The sequence below is a fragment of the Amblyraja radiata genome, chromosome 16 (genome assembly GCF_010909765.2).
Source record: "Amblyraja radiata isolate CabotCenter1 chromosome 16, sAmbRad1.1.pri, whole genome shotgun sequence".
In the NCBI taxonomy this organism is placed as follows: Eukaryota; Metazoa; Chordata; class Chondrichthyes; order Rajiformes; family Rajidae; genus Amblyraja; species Amblyraja radiata.
In genome coordinates, this window is record NC_045971.1 from 34,417,171 (window position 1) to 34,430,277 (window position 13,107).

The window sequence follows — 13,107 nt, forward strand, 5'->3', positions numbered from 1 at the left end:
AATTGGCATATAGTGTCTGCCTTTCCAGCCACACAATTTGGACCTTTGTATTACCAAAAATCTACAAATGGCAAAAATACAAACACTCAAAGTTAATACTGGTAATTTCGACAGACCAATAAGCCACCAATCAACGTTTATGGAATTAAAATGGTGGAGGGATAACATTCGGCATTGTTCCAACCCTATCGTTATCAGCAAACCCTTAGTGGTGCTACAAACTGATGCCAGTGCACTTGGTTGGGGTACTACCAATTCCATCTCCATCTGTGGAGGTAGAGGAGGCACAGGAGGCTCCTCTACCAGGTAGAGGAGGCACAGGAGGCATCATTATCACAGACACTGGGCATAAACTACCTGGAAATGTGGGGTGCGTTCTATGGCCTAAAGTCATATTGCTCTGGGATAAATCACCAGCATGTTAGACTACAGAGTGACAATCTGACTAATACAATTTGGTAATGGTGTATCCAGAGAAATATTTGAATATCAGCTACTTACCTACCAGGTAACCCAAAATTCAGTGACAGACATCAGGTCACGCAAATTCAATAAAATAAGATTTAATCACCAGTTACCAAACTGTGTTTCTTGGGAACCAGACCCTGGGACAGCAGGGACAGATGCTTTTCACTGCATTGAGGGGGCAATTGTTTATCTACGCATTCCCTCCTTTTCTGCATCATCAGTTGGGTATTACAAAAAATACAACAAGACTCGGCGTCTGTTAATTGGTAGTGCCGATTGGCCTACTTAACCATGGTTCCCTGTGATACTCGACACGGGTTTTAACCATGTATCACCATCCTGAAACAACCAGATTATTGGTTCATCCCGTAACAGGGGAACCCATCCATGTCAAATACAACAGACCTATCAATTTGTAGAGTCTAAAGAAACCTCTACTGCAACTGGGACTGGCGGACCGAACATTGAACATTATCTCAGCGGGCCACAGACAGTCCACCAAAAAACTATATCTGGTATACATCAGGAAATGGGGGATATATTGTCACAGAAACAACATCACCTACAGTTCGATGAACATAACGTTTGTTCTGGAATTCCTGGCAGGCCTCCATTATGATGAGGGGCTCAGTTACAGTGCCATTAACTGCGCCAGAAGTGCCCTTTCAACATATCTATGGCAAGGATCAGAGCGTCATTCTGTTGGGACTCACCCCTGGTAACCAAACTTATGAGGGGAATTTTTAATATCAATCCCCCAAGAACCAGGTACTCTCTAAAATGGGATATGAGTATTGCCCTAACGTTGCTAAGGAATTGGTCTCCAGCAACAGCTCTGTCCCTGCAAAGACTGACGCACAAAACAGTCATGCTGATGGCTTTGGTCACGGCACTAAGGGTACAGTCGTACATAAGTTAAGGCTGTACTATATGACTTCTTCAACAGGAATATAACGTTTCATATTACGAATTAGTCAAACAGAACAGACCAGGATCATCAGGCCTCAAAATAGAATTTAGGGATTACCCTACAGATATCGTCTCTGTATAATAAGACAATTATTGTTATATATGGAGAACACCAAAAACATCTGAGGCTATGAGATGACACTACTAATCAGCCACAAACAACCCACAAAAAAGTGTCGGTTCAAACTATTTCCAGATGGCTGAAACAGGTTTTAACAACAGCTGGGGTGGATACTAACATATTCAAATCTTATTCCACCAGGGCTGCAGCTACATCAGCAGCTATGGAACTGAAATTACCAATGGACCAAATCCTCGAGACAGCAGGATGGATAAGGGGAAAATGTTCTAACTATTCTACCACAAACCAGTAGTTAAACCTGGAACTTTGCAGAATCAATTTTAAGTTCTGTAATATAATTTCACCCCATATATAGGGGCTATAATTGTTGTTAATAATTTATCATGGATTTCAATGTTGGATTCATGTCTAAACATGTTAACACAATTCCTCCCACAGTCAATTAAGGCAGATGTGATGCATGGACTCGTTTCCACGGCATGAAATCACAGAGCTTTGAAATCTTCACGTAGTCACTCACGTGACTCCGAAGTAAAATAGTAAGATTAAACGAGAACTTACCAGTTCGAAGTTTGATCATTATTTTATGAGGAGTACGTTGAGGGAATACGTGCCCTCCGCTCCCACCCTTGATCATATACTCAACTGGTATTTTCTTCTCTAATCTTACTATGTTCAGTCATTACAGTTATCTGTGATTTCACACCGCTGCTTTGAAGAATGACACGCATGCGTCCTGGCAGGGTTCTTCACGTATTCCCTCAACGTACTCCTCATAAAATAATGATCAAACTTCGAACTGGTAAATTCTCATTTAATCTTACTAATTCTGTACAGACAGCACCCGTAGTCGGGATCAAACCTGGGTCTCTGGTGCTGCAAGCGCTGTAAGGCAGCAACTCTACCGCAGCGCCATCGCGTAAAATACTTGTTAAAATATTCTCTATGTGAATGGTCAGAGGTTTAGTTAAGACTCCACTTTCTGAACCCTTCGCTGTGAGGGGATTTGCAGAGTTATTGTCCATGATGTTTCAGCTCTTAAACTGATGAAAGTAAATTGTGACAACACAGCCAGAAATGCTCCCAACAAGGTGCCCAAACTGTACAACTGCAGCGGTGATGGACAGAAAGAAAATGTTGTCTTTGCTTCCTTCATGGCTCACTCCAGTTTTTAAAGAAATTGTAAATATCATTATTTTTTCTGTATCCTGTCCTACAATTACATCCCTGATTGTAGCCATAGAGTCATGGTCATACAGTGTGGAAACAGGCCCATCGGACCAGCTTGCCCACGCTGACCAACATGTCCCATCTACACTCATCCCACCTACCTGCGTTTGGCCCATATCTCCTCTATCCATGTACCTGTGTAATTGCTTCTTAAACATTGCAATAGTCCCTGCCTCAACTACCTCCTCCGGTATCTCGTTCCATACATCCACCATCTATGTGAAAAAGTTACCCCTCAGATTCCAGATCTTTTCTCCTTCACCATAAATCTATGTCCTCTGGTCCTCAATTCACCTACTCTGGGCAAGAGACTGTGCATCCACCCGATTTATACACTTCTATAACATCACCCCTCATCCTCCTGCACTCCAAGAAATCGAGTCCCAGCCTACTCAACCTCCCCCTGTAGTTCAGACCCTCGAGTCTGAGTAATGTCCTCGTTAATCTTCTCTGAACCTTTTCCAGCTTGACAACATCCAATTTGTTCTTATTAAATAATCATATCAAGACGGAGTGCTCTTCCACAATCAATACTGCCACTGGCTGGAAAAGGCTTCATTCTGCCCAATCAGTTCCTCAATGACCAATACAGTTGCAATAAATTGGCCCAGGACATTTACCCCTGCGCCCTATACCACCATTCAATGAGATTGTAGCCTCTGCTCTGTTGATATTCCATTGAATGAATCCACTGACCAAGTCTTGGGAGCTCCAATTGTTCACCACCAACCACTCTTTAGGTGGAGAGAGTTCAATGAAAACCAAACTGGCCTTGCTGCCATCGTCATTCTGCCTCCCACATCCACACTGACCTTTTCCCCCATTCTTAGTTACATTTGCACACATTAGGATCTCATTCCTTCCTTTTTAAGTGTTTGACTTCAGTGTCGCTTAAATATTGTGATTGTACTTGGTTCTACAATTTCCTTTAGCAGCATATTCCAGACAATAATCTTTCTCTGTATAAACCCCTCAGGTCCCCTTTAATACATCTTCCTCTCGCCTTATACCTATGCTCTTGTGCTCCATACCCTGACAATGGGAAAAAGCTGTTAGAAAGAACTGCTGTCACTTTATCTCAAAGCTAGCACGGATTTCCATTGTTTTATTTGTTAGATAAGTTTAGTTTATTTTAGTTTAGTTTAGTTTAAAGATACAGCGCGGAAACAGGCCCTTCGGTCCACCGGGTCCGTGCCGACCAGCGATCCCCCCGTACAGTAAATCTCTCCTACACACATTAGGGACAATTTACAATTTTATCGGCCAATTAACCTACAAACCTGTAATTCTTTGGTATGTGGGAAGAAATCGGAGCACCCAGAGAAAACCCACGTGGTCACGAGGAGAATGTACAAACTCCATACTCTGTAGTCAGGATCGAACTTGAGTCTCTGGCACTGTAAGGCAGCAACACTACCACCGTGCCACCGCATTCCTGAATTTATTAATGTTCTTGTTATTAAGTTTTTGTACAATACCATTGACTTATTAGGGTACGCACCCTCGATTAACCAATCTATCTTTTGATGGAATAAGAAAACACATTCTCCGCCCATTGCAATACACTGCAACATTGTTTTCATTTAGGAAGATTTACTTAATAAATGTATTCGGCAGAAAGACATATATTTCATGAACCCATGAAACCAATGAACCAGAAGTCCCCAGCCTGCCATGGCCTGTAGGGAGGAGGCCACAGAGCCTGCCCTGCTCATCCCCTGAAGACCATGATGAGAGGGACCGGGGTCTGGCTTCAAGATCGGCTGCGGGAGGCACACCCGGGGCACAAACGTTGACGAGTGAGGAGAGGGACATTGGGTCATCAATCAATCCACACGTCCAAGGAAGGCGATGGCTGGAGGCCCTGCAGCAGCCTGGGGCTCGCCTGGATCGGGCACCGCTCATAAGACCTAGAGTGCGGACTGGACTTTGAAAATGCCGCCAAAACATGGCACCTCTTGCAGGTGGGCTCAGTGGACTGTTTCTGTACACATTGCTAATCGGGGATGCTACTTAGGTATGACAAAACTTTAAAGTACTGCCTGTAAGAAAATCATTTCATGTTGTGTTTGCACGTGACACTACAAGCAGCATTGACCCATTGAACCTGTAGTGATCTTTCACACTTCTGTCCAGTAGTTTGGTGACTTTCCCCCACGCCCCCCATGATCAAATACCTGTGATAATATCTTCAATCGCTCCGTCCTTTCCCTCATAAACCATCCTCTCCTTCCCCTGCTGCTTCTTCTTCAGTTCAGCCATTAGGTCCATTTGCGGAGCCTTATTCCTCATGGTAGGAAGCTGGGGGGGGGGGGGGGGGAATTGAGAGTTTAGTTACCAGGGTTGTACAGAGAGTTGCAAAATAAGTAATTTTCCAAAAAGCAAAACTGTGCGATGGTGGTGACATGTTTAATGCTTTCCACACTGTATGTCTCGACAGTGTATTAGACATGCTACACACTCTGAGTAGTGGCACACTCCTTCATAAGGTCACGGGATTACAGCATATTGAGTTGTGTGTTTCTTTGCAGCTGGGAATTTCAACCCAGTTGGATTAACATTAGGTTCATACCAGGGTCAGTATAGACGCTTGGTGTTGTATCACTGGTTGTTAATAATATGGAAGTCAGCTAGGTCACAGAGACATACAGCAATGGAAACAGGCTCTTCAGCCCACATACAGTATGGAAGCAGGCTCTTCGGTCCACCAAGTCTGGAGTAACTAGAGTTAATGCTGATTTATTCTTTGCACGTTACCATCAGCTGTCCCCAGATTCTACCACTCACCTACAGACTGGGGGAGATCTACAGTAGATCAATCAACTACCAACACTGTTTGAGGGATATGGATCATGGACAGGCAGATGAGATCAGTTTAACTTGGCATTGTGTTCGAAGGGCCCGTTCCTGTGCTGTACTGTTCTATCTTCTATGTTATAGAGTCATAGAGTGGTACGGTGTGGAAACAGACCCTTCATAATCATAGAGTCATAGAATGAAACAGGCCCTTTGACCCAACTTGCCCACATCGGCCAACAATGTCCCAGCTACACTAATCCCACCTGCCTGCGTTTGGTCCATATCCCTCCAAACCTGTCCCATCCATGTAACTGTTTCTTAAATGTTGGGATAGTCCCTGCCTCAACTACCTCCTCTGGCAGCTTGTTCCATACACAAACCACCCTTTGTGTGAAAATGTTAGCCCTCAGATTCCTATATTTCCCCCTTCACCTTAAACCTATGTCCTCTGGTTCTCGATTCCCCTACTCTGGGCACGAGACTCTGTGCATCTACCCGATCTGTTCCTCTCATGATTTTATACACCTATATAAGATTACCCCTCATTTTCTGCGCTCCAAGGAACTCCCCCTATAGCTCAGACAATTCTTAAACAATCCCTTTAGTTTTGAAGAATATCTTTGCCTGCAGTAAATGGAGTGTGGATTGCTGGCTCTTTGTGGTCAGAGGCCTCACCTTGCCATCCTGCTGCCCCTTGCTGGTGGGTGGGCTGGTATCTCCAGGGTCCTGAGCTGCCATCTCCTCCTGCTTCCTCCGCACCTCGTTATCCTGCTCGGCTTGCTGAGGACAAGACACACACAAATAAACCCATCACTTCTTGGACATCTAAACCCTGCAAGTGCTGGAAATCAGAAGTGGAACAAAAAATGCTGGAAACATTCAGCTGGTCTGTCAGCCAGCATCCGTGGGAAGAGAAGCACAGTCAACGTTTTGAGTCTGATACTCCTCATTGACATTTACTGAATAGTGAAAGGCCTGGATAGAGTGGATGTGGAAAGGATGTTTCCACTAGTTGGAGAATCTAGAACCAGAGGCCATAGCCTCAGAATAAAAGGACATACCTTCAGAAAGGAGACAAGAAGGGCTCCTAGTGGCGGCATGCTGTAAAGGTTGCAAATTTGTTTGCTCCCTTCACTTTTAATTTTTACTTACCACTCTTTCAATGTTACTTGTTATTACTTGACTTCAAGGCACGGTCTAACTTTTCTTAAAGTGTTGATAACACTTTTGTATGCTTTAACCGTGTAAAGGATGGCGACAAGAGGGAAAGGAGCTTCTCCAAGGAAGGAACGTGGGAAAGGCACAGCTTCTGACTCTAGTATCTTAGAAGCAATATCGAAAATGAACAATGAACTGAAAAATGAAATTAAAACAAGATTTTGCAGTTTGGAAGAAATGGTGAAAGGAATTTCGAGCAAATTAAAGGAAGTTCAAGACAAGCTGATTATGTTACAAGATGAATCTCGTGAACAGAAGGAACAAATTGATATCTTGCGAACCCTGGGCCAGGAGAGAAATTTGAAGATTGAAAAACTGGAACGGAGAATGATTGAAAATACTCGGGCACTCCAGCAATACAAGATTAAAAATATGGATCCGGAAAACAGAAGCCGTCGAATGAATTTGTGAATTGTTGGTTTGCCGGAAGGTCAAGAAGGAGATAATGTTGTAAAATATGCTTCTAAAATGATAAAGGAGACTTTCAACATTGAGCACAATGAAAATCTTCCATTTTTGGATAACGCACACAGGATTCGGAAGAAATCTGGTCCCCAAGATAAACCGAGACATTTGATTGTTCGGTTTCACTTCTTGCAGATGAAGGAGAATATTTTCCAGGCAGCAAAAAAGTTGGGCGTGGTTGAATATGAAAGATGCAAGTTTTGGTTTGTTCCTGATTATAGTTACGAGCTTTTGGAAATAAGAAAGTCTTTCCATAATGTAATGTCTGAGTTGTTTAAGAAAGAGTTGCGCCCAGCCTCACTTTATCCAGCTAGACTGCGTATACGATTCTTTAATGTAACATTTGATTGTTTAACAATCCTCAAGACTCTTCCAGCTTTCTGGAGGCTTATGCGGGTGAAGTTGCGACCAGGAGCAATTGATAGCTGATTAAGTTATAATTGGAAATTTACTCTTCCTATTTTGACAATATATTGTTTTGTAATGATTAAGAATTTAACTGGATGCGTTGTTTTTCTTTTTTTAATCTACTTTTTAGAATTTTAGTATGATGGTATCAAACAACAACTTTTACCTCTAAAATACTGTTAATTTAATGTAATGGCATTATATATATATTAATTTTAAAGATTTTCTTTGTTAGTTTTTCTATTTTTAAAATTGAAGGAATTTTTTTTCCCGTCTTTAGACAAATTAAGTGAACGCAGGATTTACCTTGGATAAATAATATGACGTGGCTCTTGTGTTTCACTGCCAACGTGTACTTTTTTTAACCATAACATTAATTTTGTTTTAGCTATTGAGTGGCAAATATGCTTTCTTTTTACGTTGGGTGCTGTCGTTAGGAGAGATGGGGGTAGGGAAGAGATTAGGTAGCATACTGACTGTCTACTGGTCAGTTTTGGGCTTCTGCATTGGGGGGGGGGGGGCGGTGAAGGGGTATTTTGCTTTTAGCTTAGCTTTTTTCATCTGTGCAGAATTTGAACTACAAAAATGCCTGGAATATCGTCACTTCTGGCTCCGCCCTAGATTTTTCTTCTTCCAGTATCATGAACTATTATGCTTTAAGAAATTAACCCTTCTTATGATTTTTACAAACGATATGGATAAAGTTATTAACTTCCTTTCATGGAGTGAGAATGGTTTGAACCATCCCATTAAGAGGACATTTAAAAAAAAAAGTTATTCGTAGACTAAATGCTCAGATTATCTTTGTTCAGGAAACTCATGTAAGGCAAGATGACAATCAACGATTTTTCAAGTTTTGGAGAGGACAGCAGTTGCATTCAAATTCACAGGCTAAGGTGAAAGGATTCTCTATTTTCATTGACTCCCCAATTCCATTTGTTCATTATGAAACAATTTATGATCCATATGGTAGATTTTTGGTGATTACTGGTGTTCTTCATAACCAAAATGTTGCTATGGTGATTGTTTATGCACCAAATATTGATCACCCTGAGTTTTTTAAACAGTTAATTGCATCCTTTCCTAATTTAAATGAACACTTTTTAATAATGGGTGGAGATTTTAACTGTTGTTTGAACCTTTCGATGAACAGATCTGCATCTGATCATGTTCTTCCAAATAAATCAGCTAGAATATCAATTCTTTTTTACTTGACTGTAGAATGTTAGAAGTCTGGAGATTCTTACACCCAAATGACAAATAATTTTATTTTTTCTCTCATGTATATCATAGTTACTCTAGGATTGACGACTTTATAATAGATTCTCGGCTAGTTTCATCAGTCACTGTATGTGAGTATGATGCAATTGCTATTTCTGATCATGCACCATTGAAACTATCAATCAAACTACCTGATTCCAAGTTTAGTGCTAAACAATGGCGATTTAATTGCTAGTTTGCTTCAAGATCTGAATTTTGTTAATTGTATTAAAGATCAGATTGCTTTTTTCTTCTTAACAAATTCTACTGAAGAAATATCCAATGGTGTAGTCTGGGATGCTTTTAAGGTAAATATTCGTGGACAAATTATTTCATACTCCACAAAAAAACAAACACAAAATGAAATACGTATATTGGCTGATGAGATTAAAGAAATTGATAAAAAATATTCTAAAGCTCCTAGTTTAGAGCTCTATAAGAATAGTTGAACTTCAATTGAGATATGATTCGTTATTAGTATCGCCGATTGAGAACCAGCTACTTAAAACCAAAAGTCAATTTTATATACATGGCGAAAAATTCTGGTAAATTACTCGTTAATCAGTTGAAAGCGGTGTTGGCCAAACGTCAGATTACTAAAGTGAGTGAACAGGATGGTACACTAACTGTAGACCATGATGAAATTAATTTCAGGAATTTTATACCTCCTTATACCAATCAGAATTTCTTACTAATCCCAACATAATCCATGAGTTTTTAAAGAAACTGAACTTGCCAAATGTATTACATAATAAGTCTCTGTTGGTAGACGAACCCATCACGGAGGAAGAAATACAGAAAGCAATCCTCTCAATGAATTCTGGTAAAGCTCCCGGTTTAGATGGGTTTACAGTAGAATTTTATTAAGTATTTCTCAAGTTACTGTCTCCCTGGCTATGCAAGGTTTTTAAAGAATCCTTTTTATTGAATAGATTACCACAATCCTTTTATGAAGCATCTATTTCTTTAATTCTTAAAAAAGATAAAGACCCTACTGAAGTGACATCATATAGACCTATATCACTGTTAAATGTAGATTCCAAAATTCTTTCCAAAATATTAGCTATGAGATTGGAAAATATTTTACCGCAAATTATTTCTGAAGATCAGACAGGTTTTATTAAAAATCGTTACTCATACTTTAACATTAAGAGGTTAATGAATATCGTCTATACAGCGTCAAATAAAACTCCAGAATGTGTCATTTCACTTGATGCCGAGAAGGCGTTTGATAGTAGCATGGGAATACTTATTTAATACACTTAAAAAATTTAAGATTGGTTCCAAAATTTATTTCTTGGATAAAGCTGATATATAATATACCTCAGGCTTCTGTACTAACCAATAATCAGAGATCCCCTTTTTTCAGGCACTTTCGAGGTACTAGACAGGGCTGTCCTTTAAGTCCTTTACTGTTTGATATTACTTTGGAACCTTTAGCCTATTAGGGAACTATTAGGGAATCCCCTAATATTTTTGGTATTGTCCGTGGGAATAAGACACATAAGCTATCTCTTTATGCAGATGATCTGTTATTATTCATTTCTAATCCTGAGAAATCTATTCCGGCAATAGTAGCACTACTTAATCAATTTAGTAGTTTTTCTGGTTATAAACTAAATATAACCATATAACAATTACAGCACGGAAACAGGCCATCTCGGCCCTTCTAGTCCGTGCCGAACACGTATTCTCCCCTAGTCCCATCTACCTGCACTCAGACCATAACCCTCCATTCCTTTCCCGTCCATATAACTATCCAATTTATTTTTTAATGATAAAATCGAACCTGCCTCCACCACCTCCACTGGAAGCTCATTCCACACAGCTACCACTCTCTGAGTAAAGAAGTTCCCCCTCATGTTACCCCTAAACTTCTGTCCCTTAATTCTCAAGTCATGTCCTCTTGTTTGAATCTTCCCTACTCTCAGTGGGAAAAGCTTATCCACGTCAACTCTGTCTATCCCTCTCATCATTTTAAAGACCTCTATCAAGTACCCCCTTAACCTTCTGCGCTCCAAAGAATAATGACCTAACTTGTTCAACCTTTCTCTGTAACTTAGTTGCTGAAACCCAGGCAATATTCTAGTAAATCTCCTCTGTACTCTCTCTATTTTGTTGATATCCTTCCTATAATTAGGTGACCAAAATTGTACACCATACTCCAGAATTGGCCTCACCAATGCCTTGTACAATTTTAACATTACATCCCAACTTCTATACTCAATGCTCTGATTTATAAAGGCCAGCACACCAAAAGCTTTCTTTACCACCCTATCTACATGAGATTCCACCTTCAGGGAACTGTGCACAGTTATTCCTAGATCCCTCTGTTCAACTGCATTCCTCAATTCGCTACCATTTACCATGTACGTCCTATTTTGATTTGTCCTGCCAAGATGTAGTACCTCACACTTACCAGCATTAAACTCCATCTGCCATCTTTCAGCCCACTCTTCCAACTGGCATAAATCTCTCTGTAGACTTTGAAAATCTACTTCATTATCCACAACACCACCTATCTTAGTATCATCTGCATACTTACTAATCTGATTTACCACACCATCATCCAGATCATTGATGTACATGACAAACAACAGTAGACCCAACACAGATCCCTGTGGCACCCCACTAGTCACTGGCCTCCAACCTGACAAGCAGCCATCCACCATTACTCTCTGGCATCTCCCATTCAGCCACTGTTGAATCCATCTTGCTACTCCACCATTAATACCCAACAATTGAACCTTCTTAACCAACCTTCCATGAGGAACCTTGTCAAAGGCCTTACTGAAGTCCATATATACAACATCCACTGCTTTACCCTCATCAATTTCCCGAGTAACCTCTTCAAAAAATTCAAGAAGATTAGTCAAACATGACCTTCCAGGCACAAATCCATGTTGACTGTTCCTAATCAGACCCTGTTTATCCAGATGCTTATATATATTATCTCTAAGTATCCTTTCCATTAATTTGCCCACCACTGACGTCAAACTAACAGGTCTATAATTGCTAGGTTTACTCTTAGAACCTTTTTAAACAATGGAACAACATGCGCAGTACGCCAATCCTCCGGCACTATTCCCGTTTCTAATGACATTTGAAATATTTCTGTCATAGCCCCTGCTATTTCTACACTAACTTCCCTCAATGTCCTAGGGAATATCCTGTCCGGACCTGGAGACTTATCCACTTTTATATTTTTCAAAAGTGTCAGTACTTCCTCTTCTTTGAATCTCATAGTTTCCATAGCTACTCTACTTGTTTCCCTTGCCTCACATAATTCAATATCCTTCTCCTTGGTGAATACCGAAGAAAAGAAATTGTTCAATATCTCCCCCATCTCTTTTGGCTGTGCAGATAGCTGTCCACTCTGACTCCCTAATGGACCATTTTTATCCCTTGTTATCCTTTTGCTATTAATATAGCTGTAGAAACCCTTTGGATTTACTTTCACCTTACTTGCCAAAGCAACCTCATATCTTCTTTTAGCTTTTCTAATTTCTTTCTTAAGATTCTTTTTACATTCTTTATACTCCTCAAGCACCTCATTTTCTCCATGCTGCCTATCATTATTGTAGATCTCTCTCTTTTTCCAAACCGTGTCCAATTTCCCTTGAAAACCATGGCTCTTTCCGATTTTTACTATTTCATTTCAACCGAACAGGGACATAAAGATTCTGTACTCTTAAAATGTCACCTTTAAATGTCCTCCATTTCTCTTCCACATCTTTCCCATAAAACAAAATGTCCCAATTCACTCCTTTTAAATCCTTTCGCATCTCCTCAAAGTTAGCCTTTCTCCAATCAAAAATCTCAACCCTAGGTCCAGTTCTGACCCTCTCCATAATTATATTGAAACTAATGGTGTTGTGATCACTGGACCCGAACTGTTCCTCAACGCATACCTCTGCCACCTGACCTGTCTCATTTCCTAACAGGAGGTCCAGCACCGCCCCTTCTCTAGTAGGTACCTCTATGTATTGCTGCAAAAAACTATCCTGCACACATTTTACAAACTCCAAATCATCCAGCCCATTTACAGAATGTATTTCCCAGTCTATGTGTGGAAAATTGAAATCTCCCTCAATCACTACCTTGTGCTTACTACTAATATCTGCGATCTCCTTACATATTTGCTCTTCCAATTCTCGCTCCCCATTTGGCGGTCTATAATACACCCCTATAAGTGTTGCTACCCCTTT

The 13,107-nt window shown here is 40.5% G+C and overlaps 1 protein-coding gene across 3 annotated transcripts in view; it reads right to left on the minus strand.

The window, feature by feature from the left end:
- Positions 1 to 13,107, minus strand: part of fmnl1 (formin like 1) — a 295,202-nt gene that overhangs the window by 19,552 nt on the left and 262,543 nt on the right. For all 3 annotated transcript variants that reach the window (XM_033035438.1, XM_033035441.1, XM_033035439.1), the window contains 2 exons: positions 6,224 to 6,328; positions 4,927 to 5,050 (listed from right to left, as the gene is read on the minus strand). In XM_033035438.1, the coding sequence (XP_032891329.1) occupies positions 4,927 to 5,050; positions 6,224 to 6,328 (229 nt within the window). The remainder of the gene's footprint in view (positions 1 to 4,926; positions 5,051 to 6,223; positions 6,329 to 13,107) is intronic.